This window comes from Lissotriton vulgaris, chromosome 1_1 (genome assembly GCF_964263255.1).
Source record: "Lissotriton vulgaris chromosome 1_1, aLisVul1.2, whole genome shotgun sequence".
Taxonomy (NCBI): domain Eukaryota; kingdom Metazoa; phylum Chordata; class Amphibia; order Caudata; family Salamandridae; genus Lissotriton; species Lissotriton vulgaris.
In genome coordinates, this window is record NC_141685.1 from 998,674,636 (window position 1) to 998,695,552 (window position 20,917).

General features: G+C 46.9%; 1 protein-coding gene across 4 annotated transcripts in view; it reads right to left on the reverse strand.

Annotated features, from left to right (window-relative positions):
• The window catches only part of PKN1 (protein kinase N1), an 815,639-nt gene that overhangs the window by 493,269 nt on the left and 301,453 nt on the right, over positions 1-20,917 (reverse strand). For all 4 annotated transcript variants that reach the window (XM_086961066.1, XM_086961076.1, XM_086961049.1 and 1 more), the window contains exon 2: positions 9,914-10,214. In XM_086961066.1, the coding sequence (XP_086817192.1) occupies positions 9,914-10,214 (301 nt within the window). The remainder of the gene's footprint in view (positions 1-9,913; positions 10,215-20,917) is intronic.

A 20,917-nucleotide genomic window follows, 5' to 3' on the forward strand; every position in this document is an offset into this window, starting at 1 on the left:
CTTTTAACTTATTTGAACAATAAAGAACTTGAAGCACAAGATTTGGTTTTGGATCCATACTTTGAATTGCCATTGAACCATTGAATGATGTTGGTGCAATAACCTTGGAAATAACTACATTTATGTTCATAGATTAATGGACTTTTAAGAGGGTGCTTGTGTAATTTGGTTTTCTCTCTTGATTCGTGGTATTTGCATTCAGTTGCATTGCTCAAACACCCCTGGGGGTGGGTGTCTTATCAAGTTCTCAGTGCACCTCTATTTTTGATACCTCACGCATTACGTACCCGGGGAGAATAACTACAACAGTAGGTGCGGACGTTTTCTCTGATGAGAAACACTACCGCCATTTTCTTTGTATAAATCCATTGATAATGTGTCTGTGATTTCTCTTATGTTGTTTGCCTGAGCCTTTGGATAAGAAATACCGTTTGTGAATTCTTGTATGTTAAAATTGTATACTTTTATGATTCTTTTCGAATCGAATAAAGTTATTTATGATGATGACGAGGATTACTTCTGGAATCAAGAGGAACCGCTGTCAAGAAGAAGAGCTGGAGAGCTGTAAGAAGGAGTACTGCCCCTTTGCTGGGTTGGCCTGCAGTTGCAGCTTCTACCAAAGAGGACAATGACTGGAACTTTGCTGTAAACCTGTTTGAAGAAGAATCTCCAAGGGCTTGTGTGTGCTTGCCCCCTGTTAAGAAGTCTCAGGGACACAAAAGACGTCCTGCAACTCTGCTGGTGCTGCTGGACTCTGCCATCTGTGAGCTCTACCATTGCCTGAGGTGCCTCTTTCCAGTTACAGGGCCTCAGAGGTGGGTTTTGCAGCTAATCCCTGCTCGAAGCATCACAAAACGGTGCCAAGCCTCTCGGAACTGACACCGGATGACACAAAGCCTCGACGGCTCCTGCTACAACAGCTGATAGCCTCTCGGAACCAATGGCAGACAACGCGAAGCGTCGCTGAGTCTCATTGAACAGATGTCAACCTCTCTCAACCGAAGCCATGCAACGCAAAGCCTCGCTAAGTCCTGCCAGGCGACACAATGTCTCACCGTGCAGCCCCCAGCACCAACGCCGGAAGGCGCAAAGCCCTGCAAAGTGATGCATTACCTATGGTGTGTCAAGCATCGCATCTGTGTGCCAAGTTTTTCCACGCATCACCCGCAAGCTTGAATCGTCTAGGATTTCAACGCCTCACTTCTCCCTACAGTCTGGATTTGACATACCACTTCTGCATGCAGCAGAACTGTCGCCTCGCCTACCCAAGGACTCAGGGACTGACGCATTGCTGTGTTTTCCAATGCATCCTGTCTCTGCAGCTGTTTGGCCTTGTGAACTTTGACACATCTACAGGTACTTTGGTGTAAAATCAGGCATCCATAGTTTACTGTGAACCAAGTTGCTCGAAACCTTTTTAAAGTCATACTTTGAATTGTGTATGTTGGATTTTTGGTGTTTTGGTCTTGTTTGGTTTAGATAAAGATACTTTATTTCTCTAAACTGGTGTGGTGTCCATTTTTGGTGCTTTTACTGTACTACTGTGTGTTTTGAGTACAAATACTTTACACATTGCCTTTGGGATAAGCCGGTCTGCTCCTGCCAAGCTACCAAGGGTGTGAGCAGGGGTTATTTAAAGTGTGTATGCCCCTTACCGTAACTAGAAGCACGAGTCCCTGCTTTGACAAAGGTGCATACTTCTACCAACTTGAGACACTCATTTCTAACAATTGTCAAAAAGATTTTTCAAACAAGATGCTACTTCCATCAAAGTGTAAGGGTCCTGTTTCGAAAAAAGGTCAGTTGTATAGGTACTGGTGGAGGCATAAGGTAAAGGGCATCCATTAGCATGACCGGTCTAGGAGGGTGCAAATGACGGATCAGCGAGAAATGACAAATACTTTATCAGCAAAGCAATCTTCAAGAAAACTATCTTGCTGAAATTACAATTAAGGATTGTTTCCCAACTGATTTCTTGCCACCATAATCATGCCCTTCATTGCCTTCATTCTTTTTCACTTTTTTTGGACTATAAAACAAACAAAAGTTTTTTTTTCTTCAAATGTCCGCTTGAACTTGTAGACAACAAGAAAGAAAAAAAACAGGGCACTTCCCAAAAGGGAGGAAGCGCCAGTGCAGCAATCGCTGCATTCTGCCTGATGTAAGGAAACAAATATGCTACTTACCAGTATGCCTCTGTTCTTGGCATGTAGGGCTGCTGATATTCATATCTGTGCATAGATCGCCGCCTAGTGTTGGGTCCGGATGATTGCACATTGTTGTCCTGGAAGAGTCTTCGAAGTATCACGAGATAGGTGGCTCCTCCCCTGGACTACAGTGCGCATGGGCATCAACTCCATCCCCAGATTGTTTTTAGCCATTGCGGCAAAGATGGAGTGTAACACCGTGAGTGATGACCATGCTATGAGTAAATTGGAGTGCTGCAGCCTCTACAGGCGCCGGGGAGGAGGGCGGGCGATATGAATGTCAGCAGCCCTACATGCCAAGAACAGATGCATACTGGTAAGTAGCATATTCGGTTCGAGGTATGTGGGCTGCTGAATTCATATCTGTGCATAGAATACCTAGCAGTCCCTCCATTAGCGGCGGCCGCCTGTGCCAGCTGCAGCAGTCTGAAAAAGTGTTTTTAGAACAGCCTGCCCTACAGCTGCCTGCTGTTTGGAGTGCACATCTACACAGTAGTGTTTTGTAAATGTGTGTGTCGTAGACCATGTGGCGGCTCTACATATGTCTTCTAAAGGAATATTTCCAAGGAAAGCCATGGAGGCCCCCAACTTTCGGGTGAAGTGGGCCCGTGGGGGCAACGTTAAAGTGCGCTTGGCTTTTTCATAGCGGATTTGAATGCACTTAACGATCCACCTGGCTATACCTGCTTTGGAAATGGGGTTGCCTTTGTGTTGTGGCAAAAAGGCAACAAACAGTTGTTTAGTTTTCCGAAAATCCTTGGTCCTATCAATGTAGTACATTAAAGCCCTCTTGACGTCTAGTGTGTGGAGCATCCTCTCCGCCACTGACTCAGGATTTTGGAAGAACACAGGCAGTTCAATAGTCTGATTGATATGTAACTGTGAAACTACCTTAGGAAGAAACTTAGGGTTAGTGCGAAGCACCACCCTGTTGGAATGAATTTGTATAAATGGCTCTTGGATAGTTAGTGCCTGGAGCTCACTAACGCGTCTCAGTGATGTAATCGCTATCAGGAAAGCCACTTTCCACGTCAAGAACTGAATCTCGCAGGAATGTAGAGGCTCAAAAGGTGGACCCATCAGTCTGGTGAGGACCACATTTAGGTTCCATTCAGGAGCTGGAAGGGTATGGGGAGGAATGACTCGTTTGAGTCCTTCCAGAAAAGCTTTAATGGCAGGCACTCTGAAAAGGGAGAGATGCTGCCTGTTTTGTAGATAAGCTGCTATTGCGGACAAATGTATACGAATGGAAGCATAGGCCAGATTGCATTTGAATAGATGTAACAGATAACAAATGATGTTGTTGGTAGACGCGTCTAGCGGGTTGATGTTGTGGCCAGCACAATAAATTACAAACCGCTTCCATTTCGCCGCATAGCATGCTCTGGTGGTGGGCTTTCTTGCCTCCCTTATGATATCCATACAGTCTGGAGGCAAATTGAGGTAGCCAAATTCTAAGACCTCAGGAGCCAGATCGCCAGGTTGAGCTGTTGTGGATCTGGGTGCTGAATGTCGCCATGGCTCTGCGTCAAAAGCCTGGGTGTGAGGTGCAGCCTTTGATGCGGTACCATGGATAGTTCTAGAAACGTGGTGTACCATGGTTGGCGTGCCCACGTTGGAGCAACCAGGATGAGCTTCATCGAGTGTTGCACCAGCTTGCATGCCACCAGCTGTATTAGAGGTGCTGGGGGAAAAGCGTACGCAAATTTGCCTGACCAGTTCATCCATATCGCATTGCCCTGCGACTGTGGGTGTGGGAACCTGGCGGCAAAGCTTCGGCATTTGGCGTTCTCCTTTGTGGCGAACAGGTCTATGTCTGGACGACCCCACTGCTGGAAGTACGGGTGGAGTACTGATGGATGTATCTCCCACTCGTGCATTTGGTGGCTGTACCTGCTGAGCAGGTCCGCCATCTAATTGTCCTTGCCTGGGAGGTGTTCCGCCATGAGGAAGATGTTCCTCTGAATGGCCCACTTCCACATACTCTGAGCCAGATGAGACAACTGTGGAGAGTGTGTTCCTCCCGGTTTCTGAATGTAGTACATGGCTGTCATGTTGTCCGTCCGATCAACACGACCTTGTTGCACAGATGTACCTTGAATGCTTTCATTGCCACGAAGATAGCCAGCAGCTCTAGAAGGTTGATGTGCATCTTCCTTTGCTGCGTTGTCCATAGTCCCTGCACTATGTAGTTGAGTACATGAGCTCCCCAACCCTGGAGAGATGTGTCCGTTGTCAGAATGATCTGTGGCACAGGCTCCTGGAACGGTCATCCCTTGCAAAGCTTTTGTGGATTCCACCAATGCAGAGAGTTGTATGCACGACCGGTCACCAACACTAGGTCTTTCAACTGCCCGTGAGCCTGATTCCACTGACGTGCTAAGCACTCCTGAAGCGGACGCATATGTAGTCTCGCGTGCGGGACTATGAAGATGCAGGAGGCCATCTTGCCTATCAACTGCATGAACACTCGTGCCTGAAGCGAGTGTTGAGGGCTGAATTTTTGTATCAGCATTTGCATGCTGTTGATCCTCACTGAATTTGGCTGCCAGAGTGTCTATTGTCGCGTCGAGATACTGCCGTATGTGGGCGGGCTGCAGGTGGGACTTTGGGTAATTCAGTGAGAATCCCAGATCGTGAAGGTGAATGGTGTAGGACATGTGGGCGGCACACTGCTGGGCCGACTTTGCCTGGATAAGCCAGTCGTCCAGATAAGGGTAGACGTGAATGTTTTGTCTCCGTAGGGGTGCAGCCACTGTCGCCAGGCACTTTGTAAACACCCTGGGTGCCGTTGTTACTCCGAAAGGGAGGACCTTGAATTGGTAATGCTGATTTTGAATGGTGAATCTGAGGTAGTTTTTGTGTGACGGGTGTCGCGGAATATGAAAGTATGCATCCTTCAGATCGAATGTTGCGAGGAAATCTCCCTGACTGAGCAACGGTAGAACCTGCTGCAATGTTAGCATGTGAAAGTGATCTGATAGAATGTACTGATTGAGGGGTCTGAGGTCCAGTATGGGTCTGAGGGACCCGTCCTTTTTTGGGATCAAGAAGTACAGTGAGTACACTCCTGTGCCTCTTTCTTCCACAGGCACGAGCTCAATTGCTCCTTTTTGCAGCATGACGAGTACCTCCTGCTGCAATCAGTGCAAATGCTCTGTGGACATAGGACGGTGTCTTGGGGGTATGTTGGGTGGAGTGGATGTTAACTCCAGATAATACCCGTACTGGATAAGCTTTGTGACCCACCTATCTGTGGTGATAGACTTCCAGACCGGCAGGAACTGTTGGAGTCTCCCCCCGACCGGTGTTGTATGGTCGGGGGCAGTGACAAGGCATCACTGTTTGTTAGTGGCGGAGGATCTGGAGCTGTTGTTTCCACGACCTCTGCCCTTGGCGGTGTTTCCACAATAGCCACCTCTACCTTGTTTGGCGTATGTGGTTTGCATGCCACCTTTATTGTACTGTGTTTGCTGGGACAGCTGGCCTCTGGAAACACCTCTATTGCTTGAGCGACGAAAAGAACCACCCCTGAACTACTGCGACTGGAGAGCCCCCATAGACTTTGCAGTCTCAGTGTCCTTCTTGATCTTCTCCAAGGTGGTGTCCACCTCTGGACCAAATAAATGATCAGGGTTTACTGGCTGATTTAGAATGGTGGTCTGTATCTCTGGCTTGAACCCGGAGATTCTGAGCCAGGCATGCCGTCTCAATATGACACTTGTGTTAACGGCTCTGGCCGCGGTGTCTGCTGCGTCCAGTGCACATTTGATAGAAGCATTTGATATGAGATTCCCTTCCTGAATAAGCATCTCTGCTGCCTCCTTATATTCATCTGGTAGGTGTTGTAACAGGGTCTCCAGTGTGTCGTAATGGGCCCTGTCATACCAGGCTAAGAGTGCCTGAGTGTTTGAAATGCGCCAGATGTTGGCCGCTTGAGCTGCCACCCTTTTCCCCGATGCCTCTAACACCTTAGATTCTTTATCAGGGGGAGGAGCATCACCCGTTGTTTGTGAGTTAGCCCTCTTCCGGGCATTAGAAACAACTAGAGAGTCCAACGGCAACTGTCCCTTAATATAGGTAGGGTCCCCAGGCGCCGGTTTGCACTTTTTTTCAATTCTGGGGTTTATCACCCTGGCTCTTGTAGGCTCCTTAAATATTTCCCCAGCATGTTTCAAAACACCCTTCAGCATAGGCAGAGTTTTGACAGTCCTCTCAGAGGTGGAAAAGGTGTCAAACAGAAAATCCACTTCAATAGGGTCAGCATGGAGCTGGACATCATGATTTTTGGCTGCCCTTTCAATCAGTGCATTAAACGCCGCTGAATCCTCAGTAGGCAATGTTTTTACAGCATACACATGAGTGTCTTGGGCAGTGTGTGGATCTCCTGGGTCAGCAGCATCTGCCCAGGGTTCATTATGATCTTCTGGATCAGTGTCCACAGGGTAGTTGTACTCCTCATCGTCACCTTCCCCTGCTTCTACATCTGAATAAGTGGGCGAGACATCTTGGCCACGTGGAGATATAGGTTCTACGAGAACGGGTGTTGTAGTAGAATCCTTCTTCTTTTTTAATGGGATCCTATACGACTCCATAGGCTGTTCCGGGGCGATCTTTCGTTTATAAATAGAAAGTCTGCCTGTGTTGGCATTGATGATTTGTTCCTGTTGCTCTTCAAGCGTGGGTTGTCGATGCTTTGTGGCTGGTACCACAGTAGTAGGCCTCGGCCCTGTAGACACCTTCTTGGGCGCTTCGACGGCCATCTTAGGGACGAAGGCCTTCGGTACCACTTTCGGCGGCAGCGTGAAGTGGATGGGCGCAGACGTCTTTGGAGGGTTACCGGCAGGCTTTGGAGGAGGAGTATCCTTTGGTCCGACAGCCGAAGCCTTGTCTTTAATGCGCTTCAACGAGTCCGCCACCTGCTTCGAGAAGGAGGCGGACGGCTGCGTTGACTCGACGGAATTCGTTGAGCCACCGCCAAGAGTGGACTTGAGGGTTGTACCACTTTCAGTCTTGTCCGGTCGACGCGTAGGCTCGAGAACCTTCTGAGCTCCGAGTCCTTTGTCGGTGTCGACTGTCTTCGGCGCCGATTTTTCAGGTCGACGTCCTTGACCGGTGCTTTCGGTGTGCCAGTTTTTGGCTCGACGCGCTTTAACGGCCTCTTCAGGTCGATAACACTTTTATGCTTCGTCGGTGCCGATAATTCATAGGACTTCGAGCCGACCAAAGCAATACGCACTTTCGGTTTCGATTTCGCCTCTAGTGCTTTGGGTTGCGTAGACACCAAAGCTTTCTCTTTCGGTTTCGATTTGGCAACTTGCGGCTCTTTAGAAGTGTCCGAAGGCGAGGCTGTAGAACCCAGTGGAAGATCTTGAGTAAGGCCATGTGGCGATCCCTCGACCTGAGCCTTATGAAGTGTCTTGGCCCCAGTATCAGTTTGTGGGCCTAGCTCCTCGCTTGAGCTATCTTCCATGGCCCCAAAGGCCCCATCGTCGTCTCCTACCTCGTCGACATCTTCAGCATCGAGCATCTGAATATCAGCGTCGTAGCTGGAGTCGATCTCTGATGCGGGATCAGACAGGTTCTTTCGAACCTCCCGCTCTGCCTCCTCGTCCTCGGCATCGAAGATGTTCACCGGGTCAGATGCCGTCTGCTGGGCTTCCTTGCACGCTGCGCGTCGAAGTCGAATCGTCTTCTAGGATCGGAAACGGGAACAAGCCATACAGCTGGCTTCATCGTGATCCAGCGACAGGCACTTGTTGCACACCGGGTGGACATCGATGTGAGGGTATTTCGAGTTGCACACAGGACATCTTTTGAACGGGCTCCGTTCCATGATGGTTCGTCGATAAGGCCTCTGGCGTCGACCGGGCCTTCAGCGCCGAAAAAGCCACGCGGCTCCTCTGGATGTCCGGCTCGGGGACTGAGCTGGAACAGAACTGGGCACCGATCGTAAGACAATACCGATGATAAACTAAAGGCCTTTTGGCCAAAAGAAAAGTTTAATATCGATTCCGAACTTGAGTGAACCAATATGCATCCGAACCCAATGGCGGAAAAAAACAATCTGGGGATGGAGTCGATGCCCATGCGCACTGTAGTCCAGGGGAGTAGCCACCTATCTCGTGATACTTCGAAGACTCTTCCAGGACAACAATGTGCGATCATCCAGACCCAACACTAGGCGGCGATCTATGCACAGATATGAATTCAGCAGCCCACATGCCTCGAACACACAGAATATAGATGAAGATAGTTACTGATGCCTGAGTAGGAAGAGAGCCTGAATGCAAAATTTTAAAAGTAACAACATTCTTTTACAGACTATTTGTTCCAGTGTTCCTTTTGAATGCTGGTAAGGAGGGAGTAAAGATATCATCAGCCTCTCTCAAGTACAGCTCTTCTTAATATGCTTGTACTGAAATATCCACATGCACAGATGTCTTTTTATGGTCATCCATGCATTTTTGAATGATATAAACTAAGACGTCCGATTGATAGAAAAAGATGGTTTGAGAGCTACATTACTATCACAATACATAAATAAGAATAACATTCAATGAAAAATATGAACTATGTGAGGAAAGGTACATGGACACAAGCTTTCTTGTTATGTGCCAAGGGGGTTATAGAAACCCAAACCTTGGTGAAGAAGTTGTTTATTGCTTTCACAGAATGCAAGAAGAGATTGAACTTCTTGCTAGAAAGTTGAGGTTGCTCATTTGCTGGTTGCTTGGCAATGCCAACATGCAGCCTCCTTGGGAGAATTTCCTGTATGGAGAGGGCAATAATTGGACGACTTGATTGAATAAGAAGGTGTAAAACAGGTTCACCTGTAGACGGCCTTACATACCCAGCGTGGGCTTGCATGAGGGACAATACTTGGAAACAACCATACTAACTAAAATCAGAGATTAAAGAGGGGCACATAGACACAAGACGTACAGCCAGCCCGTAATGAGAGGCTAGAAGATATCAGAAGCCCGGTAAACAGAGTTTGACAACTCCAAAAATTACACAAGACAAAGCTCATCTCACTCAATGTAAACTCCGGGTTAATTCAGTGCATGCCCTATGTGGAGCTTGGATTACTGATTATGACGTACTGGGGTACCAGCAAAAACTGCAACTAGACGACTGGTTTTATAAAATGCATTACAGGCTACCTTCAACATTAGACCCAGTAGTGCGGGAGGCCCTTAAGTCGCAAGGGCCCCTTCTGGCACTGTGAATAGGTAGGAAGCTCCTAGCCTTAGGAGCTCCTGACTGGGGCAGGAGCGTGGGGAGCCCCCTCCATGTACTTTAAAGGGGGGCCCCCTCAAGTTTTGTTACACCACTGGCTTCCTTGACAATGAAGACTCTAAAGACGATTGTAGCTGACCCACACATACTATAATATTAATTTGACGCAATATACAACTCATCATTTGAGCAGCAGTGTTCTACACTTCTTGGATCAGATACAAATCAACATTAGCACACACAGCATTTCAGCTATCCCAAGGCTTTCCTCTCTCGCCAGAGGGTGGCAAACAACTGAAATCTTGGAGATGCTCACTAGTCAATAAAAAATGTATTTGTTGCTGTATAGGCAGTGAGACATTGCACAACAAGACAGAGGCTCAACCTTCATTCCTCGACAGATTTTTGTACCAGCAAATGTGAGCACTGCAAAAAAGGAGAGATATCATCGAGAGCGCTGTTACCTCCAGCTTCATCCGGTTCCTTCACCATGATATGTGCATCCAGGTCTTGCAGCTGCTGGTGTAGCTTCTCTAGCTTGCGGTTTGAGTTTTTCAGTAGGTTCTCAACATTTGACAAGTTCTTCCTATCCGTAGTCGCCTTCCGGAGGTTCTCAGCTCCTTCCTTAAATTTCAGTTCCTTGCGGATCTCCTTACGGATCTTCTCCTTCTCTTCATCGAGCTTCTGCTGAACTCCGGTGTCCGAGAAGTCTGAGCTCTGGTCCAAGCCCAGCTGCTCCAGGACAGACAGGCTGCCGGGGTCGCTCTGGAATAGGAAAGCAAAAGGAAAATATTAGGAAGTGAACAGGAAACTAGCATTAGGCAATCCCAGTTTTAGAAACAAAACAAGTCACAATCTGTGGGATCGGAGCTCCACTAATAATGTATTCAAAAGTCTTGTATAACGCTGCATTGCAAACCTACCAATGAATGTGCTTTGTAAGTGATTTGGGAGTTTTGAAACAAGAAGTGGAAATGATTTGTGGACAAAAATGTATGAACTGCAGCAATCAGTACATATGTTTACATTTGTACAGGTAGTCAAAACAAAGGAAGTACTCATGAACTAAACCAGAGATCACCGAAGTGTGCGACGTCATGTTATTTTTTCAGTCTCATATGAGAATCCATGCACCTTGGAGGAGGAAAGAGAGCGTACAAACAGGAGGAACTGAGCCATCTGCAGAAGCGAGTGTGCCACATCTGCACATTTACATTATAACGCAACTCAGATCAAAACACGCAAGCGCTTTGTGAATTTGTGCTTGCATGAGTCAGCTTCCCAGGTATAGGGATCCAAGCATGATTCTACTCTTCAGGTCCTGCTAGCTGAAACAAGCATTTACAATGCAATGGTTTCGCCTTTGGAAAAGTTAGAGCTATTGGCATTGCTCATGACATTTCTTTTTTTTGTTTTACTTATAAATAAATGGCATTGTTATTTACATTGCCAACGGCCCACACAGCTCTCAGGGCCCACACAGCTCTCAGGGCCCACACAGCTCTCAGGGCCCACACAGCTCTCAGGGCCCACACAGCTCTCAGGGCCCACACAGCTCTCAGGGCCCACACAGCTCTCAGGGCCCACACAGCTCTCACGGACCACACAGCTCTCACGGCCCACACAGCTCTCACAGCCCACACAGCTCTCACAGCCCACACAGCTCTCACAGCCCACACAGCTCTCACAGCCCACACAGCTCTCACAGCCCACACAGCTCTCACAGCCCACACAGCTCTCACAGCTCTCACAGCTCACACAGCTCTCACAGCCCACACAGCTCTCACAGCCCACACTATGCTGCTGTCTCTAAGAGAAGCACTTCACAAATTCAAAACAGATCTCAGTTTCAGAGATTCATTCCCCAAATGCAACTACAGACATGTGCTTTCCCAAGGAAATATACTGCAAAAATAAAACAATTCAGAAAAAGGGGTGATGATGAACAGAGTGTCTGAATTAAGCAGACCACTCTTACCCAGTCCAAAGATCAGGGCTTGATCCATCACCGTTTTTTAGCTCACTGCACCATCCCAGCTCAGAACCTGGCTACATGCAAATTAGTCTGTTCCTGTCCCAGTGCATGATGGGAACAGGGCAAACTAAACTACCAAGCCAATTCTTATACTGGGAAGGAAACAAGCTTCCGGGGACCGGTTTCTGGCATTTCAGCCGTCGTCGGCCCGGCTTGCCTGATTCCTGATGGTGCAATGAGCAAGGGATTCACATCTGAGTAAACCCTTCCACGCTTATGGTTCTGAGCTGGGATGGTGCAGTGAGCTAAATAACGGTGATGGATCAAGCCCTGATCTTTGGACTGGGTAAGAGTGGTCTGCTTAATTCAGACACTCTGTTCATCACCACCCCCTTTTCAGAATCGTTTTTGGCCACTATAGGTGTGGCAGGGTATACTCGGACATGAGTCCCTTGCTCACCGCACCATCAGGATTCAAGCAAGCCGGGCCGACGACGGCTGAAATGCCAGAAACCGGTCCCCGGAAGCTTGTCTCCTTTCTGGTGAAGAATTGGCTTGGAAGTTTAGTCTGCCCTGTTCCCATGATGCACTGGGCCAGGGACAGACTGATTTGCATATAGCCAGGTCCTGAGCTGGGATGGTGCAGTAAGCTAAATAACGGTGATGGATCAAGCCCTGATCTTTGGACTGGGTAAGAGTGGTCTGCTTAATTCAGACACTCTGTTCATCACCACCCCCTTTTCAGAATCGTTTTTGGCCACTATAGGTGTGGCAGGGTATGCTCAGACATGAGTCCCTTGCTCACTGCACCATCAGGATTCAAGCAAGCCGGGCCGACGACGGCTGAAATGCCAGAAACCAGTCCCCGGAAGCTTGTCTCCTTTCTGGTGAAGAATTGGCTTGGTAGTTTAGTCTGCCCTGTTCCCATGATGCACTGGGCCAGGGACAGACTGATTTGCATATAGCCAGGTTCTGAGCTGGGATGGTGCAGTGAGCTAAATAACGGTGATGGATCAAGCCCTGATCTTTGGACTGGGTAAGAGTGGTCTGCTTAATTCAGACACTCTGTTCATCACCACCCCCTTTCAAGAACCGCAAAAATAAAACAAGCATTTACAAGTGGGGCCGGAGACATGGACAGCGGGAGGGGGGGCAGGAACGGGCACACGGGCAGCGGGGGGGGGGGCGGGAACGGGCACAGGGACAGCGGGAGGGGGGGACGGGAACGGGCACAGGCACAATCAAAAGGCAGAAGGCAAGAAAAAACAAAACAAAGTTGTATCTGGTATTTTGGTGCAGGCTTGCCATTCTTCATGAAATCTGATAAAGCCCAGATCAAAAGTGAAACAACATGGGATCAAACATAAAAGTGAATAGGTCACCTAGCTAAAATAGGTAAAGAACAGAACTGCAGGGCCACAAGTAGAAATGTGGAGGCAACTGAATGGACAGTTGCGAGACATTCTTAGGAACAAGACACTTATGAGTAATGACGGCTTGTAAGTTTTAGACTGTCTGTGAGACATTACAGCTGAGTTTGAAAACTACGCCTTGTTAGCAAAGCTGCGTGTCTCGCCTGGGGCTTCTGTCACTCTGGGGACAGAGGGCACCGGTGCCATGCGGGCCGCACGGGCAGGAGGAGGGGCTGGGCTCACCTGGAGGGCGCCGCCGCCTCCTGGGGTAGAAGCCATGTTGGTTTACTCCCGGCGGAGCTCGAATGTCCCGGGGCTCTGGGGCTCCCTCCTGGCAGTGCGGGTGAGCGCTTCTGGTTACCCGACGGTCCCTCGCTGGCTACAGCGCCCGGTCCCCGCAGCTCCTGGGGCAGTGCTCGCACCCACCTCCTCCGCGACCTGTGATCACGGATCGCGTTGCAGGGCGGGGTCGGTCAGGTGAAGGAAGCCGGGCAGAGCCAGAGCCCTGCAGCAGCTGGAGGTGGATTCCTGCACCAGGCACAGGGAGCGCCCCTCTACGCGAGGAACGCACCACGAGAGTGGTGCCCGTAGGGGGCATGCTGCTGTCCGAGGACAGCTCTGCCACCCTCATTTCTATGCAGCACAAACAATCGAAAGCTGCCTTGGAAAAGAATGTCAATTAGGAAAGCATCGCACGTGGCCCCGGGGCACAATTTTCTCCTGCTATTGTTCCATTATATTCTGTAACAAGCACTTACACAAAAAAGGAGCGCACAACCTTCTTCCGGCGGCGGTCGGGGGAAATGACAAAAACATGCAGAGACCAAAAAAAAAAAAAAAAACAACCGCCCACCGCCGCAATGACGTTAACAAAGGGGCCACTGCAACACCATCGCAATCCACATGACATACAGCCCATTTAGCCACCCCATAATCTGCCAAACTCACAGCCCCTGCAACACCATCACAATCTACACAACACACAACTCTGCACCCCCTCACAATCTGCACAACGCCCAGCCCCTTGTAACTTCTGCACCCCCTCACAATCTGCACAACACACAGCCTCGGCAGCCTTCGCATTTCACATAAGGTGCTGAGTAATTATTTGATATTGTACACAAGACTATAAAAACACGCAGTCCGCCATAGATAACGTGCAGTTACACAAGCAATGTAAGCAGTTACAAAGAACGTTACAAGCAGTGTAAATAATTTTGGGCACTAGAGTGCGTTTATTATGAACTGTTAATTAATCCATAAATTCCACGTTTGCCCCCGGGTGGCCAGTGACGCAACGCAAATTGTTACCGACCACACTGACCGTGAAGCGGGGCATCTGAATCTCCTATATTACATGATATCACATAAGCAAAAGCAAGCATTCATTAAGATTAGCATATAGTATTGCAACAGAATAACATTGATTTAAAAAAAAAATCATTAAAAAAAACTTCTTGAAAGAAAAGTTGAATTTGAACTAACTGGGACTGCGGGAAAGAGGTCTAACCGAAAAGTATGAAATGTGATCAACTGCCTGTCGCCACCCAGTGGATCATCGCGGTATCACACTTTTCAATGAACAGGATTATCACGTCGCAGTCTTTATTTATATTGACTTTAAAAAGCTATTACCAAGTGACCCCAGTGTTTCCAATTCATACTCTAACTGGAACTTACCTCTCTGCTTTGCACAGGATTTTAGGAGAAGCTTGTTTGAAAGTGTACACCACAAAGCCCCACAGACTCATTACCTAGACCTCATCAATTCAATTCTGGATCCAGACAAGCACGGAACACTTCAAATAAGTTCTTAATTTGAGCCGGTGCTTGCAGAGTCGGGCCTTATGTTATCTCGTCAGACTTTGGCCCAGAGCAAGCGAGAGAAAGCCCGCGAAGGGGAAATAACGAGTCGGCGTTTGAGATCACATCAGATGCGGACACATTAAAATCGAGGCTCATATCTTATCAGGACGCGCCATAGTTTGGATGCAACATTCTCAGTATTCTGAATAGAACATGAATTAACAATACTTCATGGACATAATTTTAATCTAAAAGAGCTGGGACCCAACTATTGGTGGTTTTTATCAATAAATAGAAGGCCAAGGACTAATCTTATCTCAGTAATCTCAGAACATCCGATTTACTCCTACAGCTACCTATATAGGGACCCCCTGGATATTTGGGTTTCTTTACCGGAAGTGGTCCTGAAGAAGGTGGCCCTGAGCCGCCGAAACGCGTCGACCAAGTGCGGGGTCTCCCATTGACCATGGAGACCTTCACTCTTGATTTTTCTTCCGTGTTTTAAATGTTGTGAGAATGTGTGTAGTTTGAGTGGTAATGTGGAGATTGTTATGAATGTGTTCGGATGTTATCTTTTTCCTTTTTTCCAGGGGTCATTTCATATATGTGTTAGTCTTTAGTCATTTGATTTGTTATAAATGTTTGACTCACTTGCATTCGTTGTTATATTCTTGTGTTCTCTTTTTCTGTATTTATAAAAATATTTTGTTTGTATAAAAATTATAAATTTCACCATGTCTGATGAATTTTCTGAAACAATGTTATTTGAAGTAAATTTATGGAGCATATATTTATAAAAATGAAATAAATAATATATACCTTGTTGTAATATTGCAAGTTATGGTCTTGTTCTTGTCACCTATTTTGTAGCAGCTGCATTTTTCAATTATGTGGTAGATAAGGGAAAACTGTTCTTTCTTGTTTGAAATAACGAGTCGGAGAAACATTTAAAAACGGTGACTCGGGCACCCCGGTGTTCGGCAACGCCTGCGCCGAGCTCCTTTCGCTTTATTTGCACATCATTGCTGTATTTATTTGCACAACATTGGGTCCTTAGCCCTACTGCATGCACCCCAGCTTTTATTGAGAAGGGGGCGGGGCTAGCGTCCTGCATTTCGCAAAAACATGAGCACATTAAATGAAGAGAAAATGACGAACTGACAGGGGTTGCAATCCGTTTACAGCAGAAACGCGCTGAAAGCGGTGAAAATTGCTTTCAATTTCTGTTATTGTTCATGTTCTGCAGACATTTTGGACTGGCCTAGTGTAATAGTTTAAGTTGTTTCATGGATATAAGATGCCAGTGAAATATACCTAACAAAAGAAACAAAAGAAAATGTACCTAAAAAGTTAACAAATGTATTCTTGTAGTAGAGTCCTGCTACTCCATTTTGTTTAAGGGATTGCATGCACCTGAATGCGAAGGGGGAAAAAACTGTTCCAATGACCTACTTACGCCTGGGTAGGTGAAACTCGAGAAGTCAGCTGCTTGTGATAAGGTACAAACCTGTGTAGGGCACGCTGACGCTTGGGGTGTCCCTGTGGCCGATGGTGCGCGTTGCTAGAAGTAGCGACCACATAGAGGCGTCTCGACACTTCCGGCCAAGCAATAAAGGGTCAGCCATTACCGGCTCAAGTTTCCCGGGTCCACCCTGCGGGTCTCATCCAGTCCATATTGTTTTCCTTTACGGCTTACGCTCTGAATCTTGTTTTCCCTATAGTCTTATGACATGGGGCACTACAAGTTCCAGAATGCAAAGGACGAGGCGAATGACTCGGTAACTCACCTTCGCCGTGGAAATGAATCTCCACCTGGGAAAAAAATTGTAAAAAGTAGGGGAACTCTATTAACGTTCACCTTGGCCTTTGGCTCTTCACGCAATCAGCAATACCTGTATGACCTCAGGAGGGTGGACATAATTCGAGGCCCGTCGAAGTGCTCAACGGACCTTACTGAGGTGAAAGCTTCGGTTCACAGCGGTTTTATAGGATGACCGCATCACAAACTATAAGACCATATGTCAACTTGGCATCACGAGCAAACATCGCGTGGTTTGGCAGTATCGAATAGTTTAAGTTGTTTCATGGATCTAAGACAGCGGGGGCGGGAACGGCGCACGGACAGCGGGAGGGGGGCGGGAACAGCGCACGGACAGCGGGAGGGGGGGCGGGAAAGGAACGGACAGCGGGAGGGGGGCGGGAAAGACACGGACAGCGGGAGGGGGGTGGGTGGGAAAGGAACGCACTCACCTGGACTTCTACCGGCGGCCGTGGTCGGCATAATGACGAAAACAAACACCCCAAAAAAAAAAAACGAAACTCCGCCCAATGACGATGCAAAAAGGGTGGAGAGGGAAAAAATGCAGGAACGCCCACGAATCTGGTCCGGCCATGACGGACAGATCTCTGTTCCAATGGCTAGCCTCCATTTATGGAGCTAGCCAATGGAACAGAGGGCGGATTCAAGTCCCCCATACTGCAAAACTAAAGATTTCTCCTGGGGGCGGAGCTAGGAGCTACGTGCCCCAGGCGAAACCTAAAAATGTAGGTAGCATTAGCTCAACTGAGGGTGTCACTAGGGAAGTAGCTTGGAGGCGGGGAGGGATTGGTGCGTGTTTGTGGTGTGACACCATCCCAAATAGATGTATTCCTGGCCCCGAGTCGGATCTGCTATGTATGTGTTTTCCAACTGTGTTAGTTGTGGAATCTGAGCTTCACACCCCCATGAATCTCCCGACTAAGCTACGCCCTGGTCACTTAATCTTACAACTTATAATTGATTCATCTGGCCCCACCAAGCAGTCCCGTTAGAACTTCTGTTTACCACACTGCAGCCCAGACCAAGAGAGTTTAGGAAACCCAGTCACAGGCACAGCAAGTTAAACGGTAAAGGTCTGAGGGTCAAGAGAAGCTAGAAAGTGAGGCTTGAGGCAGCACCTTTGTAAAGGAATCTGGCATTGTGATGCACCCGTCAATCCTTACTGAATAATGGTCATCCCGTCCAGATAAACATTTAAACTTTACAGTTACAGTCATGAGATTGCGAGCGGCTGAATTCTTGCAAAACCAAAGTACCCTTACCTTATCACGATTTAGAGTGGGAGCAGCGAGTGCTTCTTCCTTGGAATGGAATCAGTCAAACTGCACCCACAACCATACATTTTAAAAAATGTTGAAACAGTTGAAAAGAATGTTTTAATTTAGACGGTGCAATAGTCTATGTATGCTGTTCTCTGGGTAAAAGGATGGTCACGGGATCGGAGGTGGATGCTCCGTTTCGTTGGACTGCGAAACCTTCTACTGTAACTAAGCCATCAACAGCTCCTGGCCTGTAACCCTTCTCGGATTCGGGCACAATGTTTACCATCTCGTACAATCCATTTATGTCTGCGTATTTGCATAAACGAGCGGAACATCATTACTGTTCCTAAGCAGCGGGGCTTATTTGGAATACTGGTTTCCTATGAATGTCCTTTTAAGGCTTCTCGGCTGCTATTTTTAACTAGGACTGTTTAAAACCTGCTACCAGCCTGCAATGTGACATGCTGCGGCCTCGCCTTTGCTCTGCTCTTCCACGGAGCCGCCTAGCTAAAATTCAAAATGGCAGCAGCTCTGCAGTCTCGAAAGGAGGCTCTTTTAGTCATCTCTCGCAAACAGAGGTTGTTTAGTTTTACGTGTTGTAGTAATGTATTTGGTCTTTAAACTGTTAACTGTGATTCCGGTTTGTGCCAATGCAGGTCTATACTGACGGTTTGATTTTGTACCTCAAGGTTTTCCTTTCACACCATGCTAAATAGTGGTTTTATCAAAGCAATAACAAAATACAAAGTAAAACCTTAATTGCCACAGAAGATCTCACGAACATAACACAATAAATGGCTAATTGCCTGCAACGTAGCGCACTGCAGAAAAAATAACTATGCGGGGTGGACGCAGTAGCCCCGTTTGGACGGCATCAAAACAGATGTTGAGTTGCAGAATATAAACAGAAAACACTCAAAGAGGTACCCATTCTAAATTTTTTAAAAATGGATGGCAGCGAGTACGGCGCCACCTGCAGTGACAGCTGCTTTAACAGTCTCGAGAATGCAAGCCTTAACGATGGTGGTGTTAGCTGAGAGGTAGTAAAAATTCAGACTATGGAAGGGACGGATCATGAGAGAACTGGACACCTTAAGTCACCACACCCTCTGTGGGCCTTTGTAAATGCAAGGAGGAAGTGAAATAACAGCTCATCACTGTCCCTCCCGAAGAAGGGACTCGATCGCCGATTACTCGTGCCCCTTCAAATTACATACGAGCAGTAACTTCGGCTACTGCACATATCAGAGTGGCAGGTGTTATGGCAAGCACCGCACCTCAGCAGTTAGCTGAAGGGAAATGTCGGCAGGTCAAACTGCCAACATTTACCAGAGGCAAATGCCGAGTAAATACAGGGACGTGCTGGTTATGGTGCAGAAAGCACCAAAGCGGAATGGTATGTTCCATTTTAAAGGCAACATTCGTAGCATGTCTGAAACATCAAACCTGATACATTTCAATCCGTGCAGGGTCGGATTTTATCAGATGTGACAAATATCAAACCTTCCTCCAGGGCACTCATCCCGGCATAGTCTGATCTACAGAGGGGGGCGAGGCCAACAGCCAAGCAAAGCATGTCAACAGCAACAATTGAGGCCCTAGGAAATGCCAGGCATTGAAAAACACCTGCTAAAAAAGACCAAGTGAAATCTACCAACCATCTGAGTGGGTGGGTGTGTGTGAACCAGAAATCACAAGACAACAAATGCAAACATTAAAGAGGAAAAATACGATTTCGGATTTAAAAATGGTAACACACAAAAAAGTGGGACAACTAGAAGAACGAGCAACTGATAACGTAACAGTGAAGGCAATTACACGAAGGTTCAAGTTTTCATCGATAAAGTTAAGTGACAAGCTCGATCCCAGCAGATATTTAGGAAATTGTCGAGAGCCGGCAAAACGGAGACAATACATAAGGGTCCGACATATGAAAAGGTTCCCTGGGAACCCTTCAAATTCATTGTTCGGGCTGACTCACTTCTGACTGAGCCCACAATGAATTGCATTTGTTTAGTGTACTATGTAAGTACTATCATTCATTAATTCGTACTTATTCAAAAAGAACACACGCCAACTACATGGAAACCATAATTATTTTCCATCAAAATTAATTCTTGACACAAGGATCATCCTCACGCCTTGAACACGGCTAAAAAAATAACAAAAGTGAAAAACAGTCACTTAAGCAGCAGGCAATTCATTTCTTTTCTCTCGCACTACAAAAGCATCGAACATTCTTTACTTATTGGACCTTCTCAACCAATACCTTTACTCTACTTTCAGGAACATCCTTCCTTCTCTCACCAACCACAGAACCTGGTTCCTCCTGTTCTAAGTATTGGCACATATCGCCCATCATATATTCAGTCACACCCTCACCCACATAGCCCGTAACATCACTGTCAAGCCCAATCACCCCATAATGACTTTCACAACGTAAATGCCACACTTTACCATCTTTAAGTTTAACAGCCCAGTTTAAACCTTCAAGGATTCTGACCAACGGGACCACACCACTCTCCACAAAACTTGGTTTTTGAACTCGCACATACTGTCCCACACTTATGTTGGGCATTTTGTCATGAGTAATCTGTAAACCCTTGGTATGTATTTTATAAGATTCTGACCTCCTTCTCATTTCAGGATCCAGATGTATGACGTTACGACGCATACTTTAACAAAGCATACCATTACAACGCAATTTTTACAACGCAAGATCCTTTACAACGAATGCCTTTACGACGCATGACATTACATCGCAGATGCTATTACAACGCATGCCATTACAACGTAAGTATAGGTAAGTATATAATTTTAAATAAAAATGTAATTAATAAATATTTAATGAATTATATTTATTAAATTTAAAAAAATGTTTAATCTATTTGTAAATATATGTATTTTTTTTTTAATCTGGGTACGCCAACATGCAGGTGTAACAGTGGAAGAGTTCCCATTGGATAACCCCGATATGTTAGCCATACGGGTAATCTCGTCTTCAGGACTGAATATGGTGATTGTAAATACCTACATGAGGGGTATCCAAGGGGGAAAATGTTCTCCTGCTGCGTTGTTGTTGGACGGATTCTTAAGCTCTTTACCGGTGAATACAAACAGGGTGGTATTGGGGGATTTTAATACCTGTTTCGAACCTATGGGGTTGGATGATGGTATGCTCACCGAGGACGAGG